This window comes from Miniopterus natalensis, chromosome 1 (genome assembly GCF_054644295.1).
Source record: "Miniopterus natalensis isolate mMinNat1 chromosome 1, mMinNat1.hap1, whole genome shotgun sequence".
NCBI classification, from domain to species: Eukaryota; Metazoa; Chordata; class Mammalia; order Chiroptera; family Miniopteridae; genus Miniopterus; species Miniopterus natalensis.
Genome location: NC_142081.1, coordinates 124,861,184 through 124,876,539, shown reverse-complemented (window position 1 = coordinate 124,876,539; position 15,356 = coordinate 124,861,184). Strand labels below are relative to the sequence as shown.

Genomic DNA, 15,356 nt, shown 5'->3' with positions numbered 1-15,356 from the left:
GAAATAGGTTCTCAATCATCAAAATCATTTTTTTAGTTTGTTTCTAAGTTTATTTATATCTACAAATACCTCTACTATAACTCATTATGTTGGTTGCTGACAACTTTTCTAATTATGATCAGATAGTGAGATTTTAATCCTGCCATTGGAGTTTTTGGGTTGTTACACTTCTGATAACCTAATGTTTTATGTGCCAATTAAGTTTTTTATATAAGAAATATCAGAACAGCTTTTTAGTTTGATGTAGTCCCATTTGTTTATTTTTTTCTTTGTTTCTCTTACCATAGGAGATGTATCTGTGCAAATTCTGCTACGTGAGATGTCTAAGATTTTGCTGTCTATGTTTTCTTCTAAGATTTTTATGGTTCAAAATGCAAAGGGAACCCACTGTATGAGAGAACATATTTGCCAATGGTACGCTGGATAAGGGGTTAATTTTCAAAATATATAAACTCAACAAAAGGAAGGCAAATAATCCAATTAAAAAATGGGCAGAGGACCTAAATAGAAACTTCTTCAAAGAGGACATACAGATGGCCAAGAGACATATGAAAAAATGCTCAAAGTCACTAATCATCAGAGAGATGCAAATTAAAATGACAATGAGGTATCACCTCACATCTGACGGAATGGCTCCATCAACAAATCAACAAACGAAAAGTGCTTGTGTGGATGTGGAGAAAAAGGCACCCTAGTACACTGCTGGTGGGAATGCAGACTGGCGCAGCCACCACAGAAAACAGTATGGAATTTCCTCAAAAATTTTTAAATCAATCTGCCATTTGACCCAGTGATCCTACATCTAAGAATATATCCTAAGAACCCAAAAACACCACCAGAAAAAATATATGCACCCCTATGTTCATAGCAGCACAGTTTACAATAGCTAAGATCTGGAAACAACCCAAGTGCCCATCAGTAGATGAGTGGATAAAAAAGCTGTGGTACATTTACACCATGGAATACTACGCAGTTGTAAAGAAGAAGGATCTCTTACCCATTGAGACAGTATGGATGGACCTAGAGAATATTATGCTAAGTGAAATAAGCCAGTCAGAGAAAGACAAGTATCACATGATCTCACTCATATGTGGAGTCTAATGAACAAAATAAACCTAGAGGCATGGAAGCATGGCACAGAATGATGGATCTGAGGGAAGGGGAAGAGGGAGCAGAGAATAACCAAAGAACTTACATGCATATATGCATAATCAGTGGACACAGACAATAGTGTGGTGAAGGCCTGGGGTGGAGCTGGAACTGGGTGGAGGGAGGAATGGGGGGAAATGGGGGACACCTATAATAACCTTAACAATAAAGATAAATAAATTTTAAAAAAGGAAGTATTAGAAGAGGTTCCTAGGTACATGCCAACCTCAGACATTTGGTCTGCTGTATTACCAAGTAGCTTCCCAAGACACAGTGGAATGGAGATGATAGGGATATAGAAACAGGTCTAGATCAGGATGGTTGGACATTTGGTCTCTTGAACACATCTCATTCTATTCATGAGTAATATAAGCCAGAAAAATACATAAGTAAAAATTTATATCAGGATTTCCTATGTTGTGAATGAAACATAAAAAATCTGGTGTTATGGGGGCATATGCTGATAATAAAAATAAAAAAATAAGTGTAATCCAAATAAAAAAGCTATGCCACTGGAAGATATCAGCGGAGAGCCTTAAATTATTGGAGTTAAAACATCAAACTCTGCAAGTAAGAGAAAAACTGATCTGAAGCAAATACCATAATATACTTTTCTCATGTAGAAAATGACTGCACAGTTAATCAACCCAGGATGAATGTGTGAAAAAAAGTCTATGCAGTATGAAAATAAATATACATGTCTTTTTACCAAATGGTACAGATGCTAAATCTACAAGATAACAACTTTAATTCTTTTTAGATCAGTTAACTAAATTTTAATTAAATTTTCTGTTTTTCATTGAAATTAAATAGCTCCTAAAATAGTCATGAAAGCCTGGTCTTTAGAAATGTTTTCTACAGTACTCAGTTAACTTGGAAGCATGAAGATCTGCTTCAAATAGTGGACTTTAAAAACTTCATTTCACACAAATTGAATCTGAGTGTTCTTTTTAAGGATTCCATAAATGTACAATTGCTTGAAATTATCCTTATTTGACACTTACAGTATGTTGTTAGACATTTTTTTAAGAGTTCAATTTTGAATGGAAGATAATAGAACTCACAGTTATCCAGAGCAGCAAGATTGGAAATGTGGCTCTTGTCAATCTGGTGTTCAGTTGCCACAGAGGAAAATTCAATGTTCCCAACATTCAAGATGGCAGCAAGTATACTGTATACACTTCCAAGTTGCTGAAACACACCACACAAATGTTAGCATCACTCTGCCCTTGAGTACAGCAAATGACTATGGGTGGGGACAGGCCGGGGAGAATCCTTAGGCTACAGAATAAGGCCAACCTGCAGACTACGATGTCAGACTAAGAGACTCAACTGGCAAGGATTCAAGGAAGCCGGCCTCATTCGTTGATTTTAGGGGTGAACATGGTGTCTTTTACTCAGTGAGTGCTTAAAATATTTTATGAATGCAAATATGAATACAAAATAGAAAAGAGGAGCTCCCCTCAGAGCAAGCAGAAACAGGGAAATCTATCCATGCGAAACTTAACTTCTGGCCTTAATATGGTCGTTTCCATACAGTATGTTCCTTTTCCTTGAGACCATCTTAAAAGTGAAGTTGTACGTAGATAAAGGATAGTCAAGGAAGAAAATTAAAAAGATCTTAATACCAAAATCAAATGATATGTGTGGTTTGAGAATAGGTAGGAGGCCCAGGCCATTGTGGCTCAGTTAGTTGGAGCGTCATTCCATACACGGAAAGGTCGTGGGTTTGATTCCTGGTCAGGGCACATACCTAGGATGGGGGTTTTGATCCCTGGTTAGTGAGGGTGCAGAAGGCAACAGGTAGATGTTTTTCTCTCTCTCACTCCCTTCCCCTCTCTCTAACATCAATAAACATCCTCCAGTGAGGATTTTTTTTAAAAAGTGTGTGTGTATATATATATGAACAGGTAGGAGAACTTTGGACTATAGCTTACTTTATAGTAACTGCTTCTTTAATATAAAATCTTAAATAAGGTATATCAAAATATATTCAGAAACACATATGCATATATGTATAAACATATATATGTGCATATACTTAATATAATCACACAGACATATATGACTCTTCTCAGAAGCCCTGGAGGCATTGTGTCAAGGAGTCTATGGTGATTCTAGGTGTTATTCCAACTACGTTCATGGTGCAATGAAGAACAGGAAAGAGAGAAAATACTTTGTTTTCTTATTTTGCTGCATTTCTTCTCACCCAGCTCCTACACTTAACCTAAATGATTATTCCATCCACTCCAACATTCCAAGTCAAGATAAAGTTGGATATGAAAAATAATTTCGAGAATATTTATTGATTCATGTATAACATATATGTTCATTGAATATATATTTGTTGAATGAATCCTCACCAGCATTTGGTGTCAGTGTCTTAGAGTTTGTCCATTCTTATAAGTGTGTTGCGGTATTTCATTGCTGCTATAGTTTTTTTTATGTAAAAAATAACATTTTTGCTCTTAGACTTAAAGATCCTGATGTTGAGGATCTGTGTCTGGTCCCCAGATCCTATTTAATCTCTAGCCCACAGCCTCCCACATGGCTGACAAGGACTCAAGGTTTGTGTAATCAATGAATGAATAACTGTGCATCTTATGGTAGACAATGAATATCATGGGAAGAAAGCCAGGGAAAGTAGGGTGAATATATCATCTTGTGGTTCTTTATAAAATATAGGATATATCTGATTTATAAAACAAGATCCCAGAGGTTTCTTTGTTAGGTGACTTTGAGACATGGAGCATAATGCTGTAAGACAAAGCACCTTCCTTCCTGATGGCTTTGTCAGCCTCAGTGTGTGACTTGCTCAGAAGGTAGAAAGGAACATTTCCCTGAGCACACCACCCTCACAGCCTGAATGAAATAGTGCACTTTTGTAATAAAAGGTAGAAAATAACACTATTATATTAAAAAATAAACTAAATATATATCCTCAAATAAAATGATATATAATACAAGATTAATAATTATTTCTGAACATGTTACAACATCAGCCTAAAAACAACCCTGAATAATATATCTCACTGAGCTTGAATTCTGACACTTGAGAAAAAGTAGTTTTTTAAGGAGAAAATTAGCAAGATGGAAACTTTCGTATAAATTCTGAAGGAAATTCTGTGCACTTTCAGTGCAATAGTGATTGATGGCTCTAATTCTATTTCATTCCTAATTCAATTAAAAAAATTTTTATGTAAACGTTACCAAAATAATGAGTTTAAAACCATGGCCTTTGAACCTAGAAGTAAAAAAAATGCAGAATTTAATTAAAAATGGGTATAGAACCCAAACAGACACTTCTCCAAAGAAGGGATACAGATGGCCAAAAGACATGAAAAGATGCTCAACATCACTAATCATCAGAGAAATGCAGATTAAAACCACAATGAAATATCACTTCACACCTGTCAGAATGGCTACCATCCATAAATCAAAAAATGAGTACTAGTGAGGATGTGGAGAGAAGGGAACCTTTGTGCACTGCTGGTGGGAATGCAGACTGGTACAGCCACTGTGGAAAGCAATATGGAGTTTCCTCAAAAGATTAAAAATGGAGCTGCCTTTTGATCCCGCAATTTCACTTCTGGGAATATATCCAAAGAAACCCGAAACACTAATTTGAAAGAATATATGCACCTCTATGTTCACTGCAGTGTTATTCACAATAGCCAAGATCTGGAAGCAGCCCAAGTGCCCATCAGTAGGTGAGTGGATAGAAAAGCTGTGGTGCATTTGCACTGTGAAATACTACTTGACCCTGAGAGGAAAACAAGAAATCTTACCATTTGAGAAAGCATGGATGGACCTGGAGATTATCATGCTAAGTGAAGTAAGCCAGTCAGAGGACAAATAACATATGATCTCACTTATGTGGAGTTTCATGAACAAAATATACTGACGAACAAAACAGAAACAGAGGAACAAATACATGGAACAGAATGACAACTGTCAGAGGGGCAGAGGGCTGGAGACTGGATGAAAGAAGGTTAAGGGATTAAGCAAAAAAGCATATATATATGTGTGTGTGTATATATATATGTATAAACACATAGACAGAGACAACATGTTGTGATAGAGGGAAAAGGGTGGGGACTAGATGGAGGTGGGGAGAGAAAGAGACTTTACTTGGGGTGATGGGCCCATGATACAGTGTGCAAATGATGCTTTGTTAGCTGTACACTTGAAACCTGTATGGTTTTGTGAACCAATGTCACCCCAATAAAATCAATTAAAAATATATATCTTTTTCTATAAAAATAAGGAATGCAGAATTCAATTACAAGGTATAAGGATTGGTTGAATTCAACAAAATAGTGAAGGTATGGCTTGTGGTTCCCCACTGACAACAGTGGAAAGAGCACAGCTCTGAGACTAGATCCAGATCTGTGGTTTGAATTAACCATCCTAGAATAGTGACTCTCAATCAGAAACAATTTTGCCCCAAGGAACGAACATTTAGCAACATCGGCAGACATTTTTGCTTGTCACAAATAGGGTTGGGGTGTTACTGGTATCTGGTGGGTAGATGTCAAAAATGCTGATAAACATCCCACAATGTACAGGATGGCCCCCACAACAAAGAGTTATCCAACCCCAAATGCAAATAGTGCCAAGGTTGAGAGACCCTGTCCTGGAAATATGCAGCACCTAGGTCCCAGACAGTCTTCAATTCTCTGTCCCAAAGAATGGCTCTGAACTTTCAGCCTCAGTTCACAACCGTAACACAACGCAAGAACAGAGGTGTTGAAGTAAATAAAATCTACGGTATCTGTTAAGGGTTGATCATGTTGCAAATTCATATGTTAAAGTCCTAACCCCCAGTGCCTCAAAATGTGACCTTATTTGGACATAGGGTCATTGCAAATGTAGTTAGTTAAGATGAGGTCATACTGGAGTGGGTTATGCCCTAAATCCAAAATGACTGGTGTGCTTTTTAAACATTATGTGGAGACAGACACACAAACAGGGAAAACACCACTCAAAGAAGACAGAAATCGGGGTGAAGCACCTGCTATCCAAGGAAAACCAATGATTGCCAGGGAACCACCAGAAACTAGGAGAAAGGCAAGGAACAGATTCTCCCTCACAGTCCCCAGAAGGATCCAACCTTGTCTCTCAGTTCTAGCATCCAAGAACTGTGAGAAAATAAATTTCTGTTGTTTAAGCCACCTTGCCTGTGGTACTTTGTTATGGAAGCTATAGCAAACAAATACAATATCAATGCTTGTTTATTAAATTTATCAATAAGATGTGTAATCTTGTGGTAATCAATGTGTTCGTTCTTAAATGTTTAAAACTTTAAGGTGATATTAGACACAAACTAAAAAACTTGACAATCAGTCTTATGGCTTGAATTTAAATGCTTATTTGGTAATACACATGATTTTAATTTGAAAAGCATAATTCAATTGCAAATCATATTTAAAAATGTGTAAGATAACTTGACATACTGTATTAATAATTTTGAATTATTAGGTTTTCAAAGGTAGTAAGTTTAGGTGCTTAAGAAGATTTAGTTTAATGACCAGAAAGTTTAAAAAGTGCTTACCAGTCCTTGTTAACCTGTTGTATGAGTCATTTTGAAAGACAGAGATAAAGATACTAAATTTTCATATATGTTAGGTGTTTAAAAGAATTTAATTAATTAGTTCTGTTTAGGGTAATTTAAAGTTATATTTATGAGTTAAGTGAACAAAGTTGACTGAAAGTTGTTTCTATTCTTATGTAAAGATTGCTAGGTTAACAAATTGAATAAAAAGATGTGCAAAGAGAATGAGAAGACAAGTCACAGACTGAGAAAAAGGGTTTGCAAAAGACACATCTGATAATGGACTGTTATCCAAAATATACAAATACATTTAAAACTCAACAATAAAAATATCCATTTAAAAATGGGCCAATGACCTTAGCAGACACCTCACCAAAGAAGGTATACAGATGGCAAACAAGCATCTGAAGATATTCTACATCACATGTCATCAGGGAAATAAATGCAAAATAAAACCACAGTGAGGTATCATTACACACCTATTCAAATAGACAAAATCCCAAACACTGACAACACCAAATGCTGGTGAGGCTGTAGCGCAACAGGAACTTTCATTCACTGCTTGTGGGAATGTAAACCGGTACAGCCACACTGAAGATAGCTTGGTGGTTTCTTACAAAACTAAACATACGCTTATCTTATGGTCTGGCAATCAAGGTCCTTGGTTTTTACCCAAAGGAGTTGAGAATTTATGTCCCCACAAACACCTGTGCACAGATGTTTGTAGCAGCTTTATTCATTATTGTCAAAACTTTAAGCAACCAAGATGTCCTTCAGGAGATGAGTGAATAAACTGGTATATCCAGACAATGGAATATTATTCAGCACTGAAAAGAAATGAGCTATCAAGCCATCAAAAGACATGGAGGAAGCGTAAATGCATACTGCTAAGTAAAAGAAGCCACTGTGAAAAGGCTGCATACTGTATAATTCCAATTATACAACATTCTGGAAAAGGTAAAATTTTTTACTGGAGACAGTCAAAAGATCAGTGGTTGCCAGGGGTTAGAGGGGAGGAAGGGGTGAAGAGGTGGCGCAGAGAGGATTTTAAAGCAGGGAAACTACTCTGTATGATATAACCATGGAATCTTGCCATTATACATACGACCAAAGTCAAAGAAAGTACAACACCGAGAATGAACATAATGTAAACTATGGACTTTGGGTGATAATGGTAAGTCAATGTAGGTTCATTGATTATAACAAATGCAACACTCTGGGGATGCTGATAGTGGGGAGGCTGTGCATGTGTGGGGACGGGGTATATGGGAACTCTATGCACTTTCCAATGAATTTCACTGTGAACCTAAAACTGCTCTTAAAAAATAAAATCTTAAAAAAATGTATAAGCAGAACTTAAAAGCTTAAGAAAAAATTAGGTACTTGGTTTCAAAATCATTAATATATTGAAATAATGATTTAAAACATGCCATCTTTGAACATTAAAAACAACAAATAGGTGAAAGGACCATTCTTAGGATTAGGGTCACATCTGGACTGCCAGACGTGAACAATGAATGCGCAGGCCCAGCCTCTGGTATTGGGCTCATTCTAACCAGTCTCTGCCTCTGGTCTTGCCACTCTCCAATCCGTCTTCCACTCAGCTGTCACAGTGATCCTCCTAGCAGGCAAATCAGATCATCTTATGTCCCAATTAACATCCTTCAAAGGCCCGCAGGCCCTTGAAGATAAAGTTCCAGCTCCTTACCGAGGCATGAAAAGAAGGTTCAGCATCTTCCAGCGCTTCTGCACCTTCATTTCCAGCAACTTTTCTCTTACACATTTTTCGGCCAGGCAAACTCCTTTAGGTCCCCCAATTCCACATTATTTTCATACTTTAGTTCCAGTTAACACTAGTCTTGTACCCATTCTTTTTTTTAAATTTTATTTTTCAATTACAGTTTACATTTAATGTTATTTTGTTTTAGCTTCAGGTGTACAGCATATACTTTACAAATGGTTTGCCCCCGATATTTCTAGTACCCACCTGGCATCATGCATAGTTATTACAATATTACTATGTGCCCTATGCTGTACTTTACATCCCTGTGGCTATTTTGTCACTACCAATTTGTACTTCTTAATTCCTTCACCTTTTTCACCCAGTCTCCCAATCCCCCTCCCCTCTGGCAACCATCAGTCTGTTCTCTGCATCTAGGAGTCTGTTTCACTTTTGTTTTTTTGTTTATTTTGTTCGTTAGATTACAAATATAAGTGAAATCACATAGTATTTGTCTTTCTCTGCCTGACTTATTTCACTGAGCGTAATACCCTCTAGGTCTATCCACACTGTCACAAATGGTAAGACTTCATTCTATTTATGGCCAAGTACTATTCCATTGTATACATGTACCACATGTTCTTTATCTACTCATCTACGGATGGGCACTTAGGCTGATTCCTTATCTTGGCTACTGTAAATAACGCTGCAATGAACATAGGGGAGCATATTTTCTTTTGAATTAGTGTTTCAAGTTTCTTTCAATAAATACCCAGAAGTGGGATCACTAGGTGATAAGGCAGTTCCATTTTTAATTTTTTGAGGAAACTCCCTACTGTTTTCCACAGTGGCTGCATCAATCTGCATCCTCACCAACAGTGCACGAGGGAACCCTTTTCTCCACATCCTTGCAAACACTTGTCGTTTGTGGATTCATTGATGGTAACCATTCTGACAGATGTGAGGTGATGATACCTCATTGTGGTTTTAATTTGCATCTCTCTGATGATTACTGACGGTGAGCATTTTTCATGTCTATAGGCCATCTGTGTGTCCCCTCTGAAGAAATATCTATTTAGGTCCTTTGCCCCTTTTTAAATTCTGTCCCCATTCTTTTTTTGAAAATTCTCACTAGAAGATATGTTTTTATTGATTTTGAGAGAGAGAGAGAGGGAGAGAGAGACATGGATATGAGAGAGAAACATGGATCAGCTGCCTCCCCCACTCGCCCTGATGGGGAACTGAACCTGCAGCCTTTTGGTGCCCAAGATGATGCTCCAACCAACTGAGTCTCCTGGCCAGGGCTTGTCTCCATTCTTTACACATAATTTCTTTTTACAACTTATTGATATACCACCAATATACTATGTTTCTGTAATATTGTTTTTAATCATGGAATTAACCACATTATACTGAAATTTTGCTTAGTGTATGTTTCTTCTATCAGATAATAAACTTGTTGAGAATAGAGCCTGTCTCTGATTCTTAGCACAGGGCCTGGTACACAGCTGGCACTCATAAATGCTTGTCAAACTTTTTTTCTTTTGCATGAGTCAAATCACAGGAAAATTTTCTTCACTTTCAAAACAATTTCTCTCTTATTTGCCTTGAAGTCCTTTACTCTATGCTTTTCAGTTTTTGTTTGTCTTCCTCAGATTTAAAAAAAATTCTAGATGTCCACTTTTTTTTGGTCTCAGGCTTTACATCCTGAGTTAGTAGTCAGATTTTATGAGACTAACAAGACCCTACTAAGCCAAGTTGTTTTCTTTTAAAAGCCAATTAACTCCTCTAAGCAGTAGAGCCTTGCCACTGGAAACGCATGATCCCTTTTCCCTGATTTTGTTTTGGGAATGGAAGCTACACCCCAGCCGGATGGACTGAGTTTGGTGCAGCATCCTTTTGGTGACATGTACCATGCCCTTTCTTAAAGCCTCAACCCATACTTGTTGCTTAATTGAAATCCATTTGAGAGAGGAGTGACAAAGAGGACAACACACAGACCTCAAGGTAGGTGGGAGTCACCACGGACCATGACAAAGTGACATTAGCCCAGGCTGGTGGATGTGGAACTACCCATTCCACTCCTGGGAAAGCCAAGATGCTGACGCTGCCATTGATAAAGGACAGAGAAGGCTGGGGTCAGTAGCATGGGACCAGATGCTATCCATGTACCAGGCAAATAAGAGTGGAAGAGTGAAAGGAGGAGCTCTGTAATCAGCATTGCAGCTGTTTGTATATAAGGGATATTAATACTTCTCTATGCTTAGGCTGATTTTTGCAGATACCTAAAGCAATAAAATGACATGAACAGTCTAGTCTGTAAAGATTAGAATGAAATTAAATAGCCTTCAACTTCAGTCATAGATAGTGAGAGGAGGAAGTTACCAGTTCTACTGCTCTCCTTTTGCTAATAATGAAAGTTAGAGCAGAGAGGTTTAGTTATTGGTCTAAAGATACACAGCCAGAGACGAGCAGTGCCAAGGACTTTAACTCACAGATCTGACTCATTAGTATAGAATTACTTTTATTTTAAAGTCATTCCATTTATCAGTGTTGGCTGAATTTTAAAATTGTAGAATTATAACTTATTTATGTGTTTGAATAATGACAACTAGGTATCAAATTATTATTTTTAAATTAGCAAATGACCTAAAAGATTTACATGCACCTCCCACCCTGACCAAAACAACTTTTACAAATGAAGTATTTCACAAAAATTCAACACTTTGTGTGATGCTTTAAAATGCTTAAAAATTTATTTAAAAAATATTATAAAAAAAAATATTTGATTATAACTAAAGTCACAACTTATTATCCAAAGAAAATGTACCAGCCTATGATTTTAGATTACCATAAAAAAGATAAGAAAAATTAAAGTAGGAAAAAAAACCCATTCTCATCTTAGACGTAAGATATATGATTTTGTGCAAAGAAACAAAAATTCCTTTCATGACATGACAAAAACTGCCTCAAAATGCATTGATTCATAAAACTACTAATCATTTATTTTGAAACTATGGTAGGAAAATGGCATAGCAAAACAAACGGTTTGAAAAGTTTTAGTTTTACATTTAGTTCTTGAGAATATCCTATTTTGATTTTCCCCAATTGTGCTGAATAAGAAACGTACAAGGGACATAAACTGTGGGTGCCATCAACACCGGTCAGAAAAACATCAGGGCATAAAAAGAGAAAGAGGCTTTATACTGGAGAGACTTTACATTAAACTGCGCCACAGTAAACTGTGAAGGCAGCAAGCTGTGCTCGGAGGATGTGAGAATCAGGCCACTTCACTTGATATTGAAAGCTGCCCCTTTCCAAACTGGAACTGAAGCAGCTACAGACAAAGGACACATCCAAGTAAGCCAGTGGGAAAGCAGAACAAACAAACAAACAAACAAACAAAAACCAGGAGTGGGATAAAAAGTAAGTAAACACTCACTTGGCTTCATTCTACTGCTTCCAAACTGGGTCAGTCTGCCCTGTGAAATCCGAACCCCTGCTTTTAGGTTGGAGACCACCACCTCGCAGGACAGTCATCCTGAACCAGACTAAATCTGCACAAAATATTAGCAGTGATTGTGCTTCAGCTTCAGAAACAGCTGTTACATTTTACCTTATGGTAAACTGTATGCTCAGATGTTCAATAAACAGAGTAGTTTCGTTTGCAATAGACAGTTTTAAGTAAATGAAATCTACTTGTCAGTGGATGCTAACTGCAAGACTGGTTTCATTGAACACCACTCAACATTGCTCTACCAAGCAAGAGAAAGGAGTTGAGCCAAATATAAGGGAAACATTGTCTCTGAGTGGGGCTTAGAAGTAAACAAACCAATTAAAACTGAGTCTCTCCTTCTAAGATAGCAACCTTTGGTGGAGGGAATTGGTAAGATGATCAGCTCTCCTGATGAAAAAAAGCAGGGAAAATATAGAGAAGCCCAAACCCTGGTCAGAGCAGGAGCTGCTTGCTTGGTCTACAAGATGCTTCAGTTTGGAGGATGGGCTGAGTTCCAAATACCCTCTCCTGTTCTCTCCTCACCAGGCAAACAAGAGTCAGACCATAGTCTAAAGGACCATCTAGCACTAGCAACATTCATCTTAAGACCAAGGACTGGAGAAAAGGTGAATGTTGCTTTTTTCTTTATTCACTTTACCCCAAAATAAACTGGATACCCCCTGGTGCTTATATCAACTGCTTCCACAGGAGTAAGGTGTTGGTAAGGACCGGGCTAAGTAGAGCCTCGGGAAGGAAAAGGGTGCAGCAGAAAGGGAGGAGCCAGATCTGAATTTGAATTTTGTCAGGGAGAAGTGAGGAAGATGCACCTGGGAGTGGTCACACCCAGGAAAGGATTGGTGTCTGAGCAGAGTGAAGATTAAACTAATTAGTGTATCATGCCAGACAGCCCGAGGAGCAAATATCCTATTTTTACTTCAGATACAGCTAACCCAGGATTAATGTCATGCTGAAACACTCAGGGGAGGACATGGTCTTGGTTCTTTGAACCCGAATGAGAGCAAAAGACCCAAGCAGTCACTGATGATGCTCGGGACATCAGAATAGAACGTAAGAATGAGACTAGGTCTGGAAGAGGGTGGTGTGTGCAATCTGCTAGAGTGTCTCCCATAGCTTGTTGGCAGTCTCTGGGCAGTGATCACATGTCACCTGGAATATGGCTGAAACTCATGCCTTTTGAGCCAATGACTTCCTCTCCCAGAATTAAACCAACTACAAACACAATTATTTCACTAGTAATAAAAGTATTTTACTAGGAAATGTATTAGGGTTATCTCTGATTCCAGATGTTACAGTTCAGACCTCCTTCCCAAAAGGTAGGTAGATAAGGTTAACAGCACAGTTTTCATCATGATATGATGTCCAGTACCTCATGGCATATGTACACCACTCTACTCTTCACATGAGCTATCCATAATGAGTTCTACAAGCTTAGTAATCTTTCAGTTGACCAACTCCTATTCAGTTCCCATCATTTTCCTCCCAACTTGCCAGCAAAGGCTGCTACTTACTAGTCGAGCAAATTCTCCTGTCCTCATACATCAATCCAGTCACCCTGCCAACCTTTGCTGCTGCTGCATTTTGTTTTTGTTGTAAAGATGGAGCACGGGAATAAGATCCCCTGCTGGGGATCTTTCAGATACTGGCTACTTTGAAGAACCAGGCATCTCTTTTGCCAGGAAAAATTTCTCCACAATAACACATTACAACAAAGAGCAGAGTCTGCAAGCTCCCCCCAAAACCTTCGGAAATTTTATGAAACAACGCATTCTTTGTTCCACTTGATGCCTAAAAGCTATTTAATTCATTAACTGAGAGAATGGCCAATCATCTCTTTTCTGCCTAGAGACCACACAACCAATGCATTTCCTCATTTGAGCTGCAGTTAAACTAGTTGTAGAGTGACAGACTGAGTTGTAAGCCCAAAATTCAAGGTAGGGTCCCTGAATCTACGCAGAGAATGCATCATTCAAAAATTAGGATGGTCAAGTTGAAGCCTCTACTTCTAAACCAAAAAAAAGTTACTCAACTTTTCAGCTCAAGGCTTCCTGTGAGTGTTTGACTAAGGATGCATTCAATCTTGGCTTGCCATTGAGTCTACAATATTGCTTTCCTCTTGACAGTATCATTCACAGTGTGCTGGCAAACTGAGAACTCTTTGGGGGAAGTCATGGAAATAATTCCTCTCTGGTCCCAAGAGGAGTTATTTCCCCTTGGTTGGTCCTGGAAACAGTTTGCTAGGTCCCCTCAACCTCTCACTCCCCTCTCTATACAACCAATTAATTCATCTAGAAACAATAGCAATGTTTATTTATAACTCAAGGAGGGACTCTAAATTGTGGGGTTGTAAAGCATCAAATCTGAATTCCTCTTGGCAATGGAGGAAGGCCACAATAGAAAAATTAACTATAATAGGTGAAATGTTTCCTGATGGACAAAGAATACCCTGACTTACCTAAAAATCCCAATGCAGGTCGGGCCTTAATTTCACGTCACGAGAAAAGCCATTTATCTGTCCTTCTCCAACTTCACCAAGTTGGCAAAAATCACACCTCATTCCCTAAAGTCAAGGTCTTGAGAATACCCTCCCCACAAACCTGCAGCAAGAGTATCCATGGTGGAACCAAAAGCTTTCAAAGAGAATGCAGGACTGTAGAATTTAGTAGTAAAATCTTATAGTTCCATATTTGGAGAAAATGCACTTAGCTGCAAAATTTTCTCTATGTCAAGAATACATGCATCTTTAGAAATACTACTTTCTTTCATGGGTCAATGAATGGGCTAACGATTATTATTGACAGCCTTCCATTTAGGAAGAGAGTCAACTTTGCTTTAAAAACATGCTATAAAATGATTAGATTCACTAACTTCACTGCATATAATTTAAAAGGGTTTTGTAAAATTTCACTTATATCAGCATCTCTTTATTTTATATCCTGTTGTTAAAAGTATCCAAATTTTTAGAGAATACTTAGGTATTATTTTAGCTCAAGTTCTTAGATCTGGTAACTCAAAGAATCTCAGTAAACTCCTAAAACAGACACATTAACAAACTGTTTAAAGCTGCAGGAGTGCCACTTATAAAAATAAAATTCAGCAAATTGCCTATTACTTTCCTGAAAGTTCATCTAAAAGCCTGATTCACATTCAGAGTGAAGTATTCTGTTTTGTTTAATAATTTTTTAATTTTTCAATTACATTCACCTTTTTCACCAATATCCCCAACCCCTCCCATCTGGCAACCATAAAAATGTTCTCTGTGTCTGAGTCTGCTTCTGTTATGCATGTTCAATTATTTTGTTTTTTAGATTCAGTTGTTGATATGTATTTATTACCATTTTATTGTTCATATTTAGGTTCTTTTTTTTTGGTTCCTTCTTCTCCTTAAAGAAAACCTTTTAACATTTTATGTAATACTG

At 37.6% G+C, this 15,356-nt stretch overlaps 1 protein-coding gene across 1 annotated transcript in view; it reads right to left on the bottom strand.

The window, feature by feature from the left end:
- The window catches only part of MYO3A (myosin IIIA), a 182,481-nt gene that overhangs the window by 77,688 nt on the left and 89,437 nt on the right, over nt 1-15,356 (bottom strand). The window contains exon 16 of the mRNA XM_016218655.2: nt 2,214-2,340. Coding sequence (XP_016074141.1) covers nt 2,214-2,340 — 127 coding nt within the window. The remainder of the gene's footprint in view (nt 1-2,213; nt 2,341-15,356) is intronic.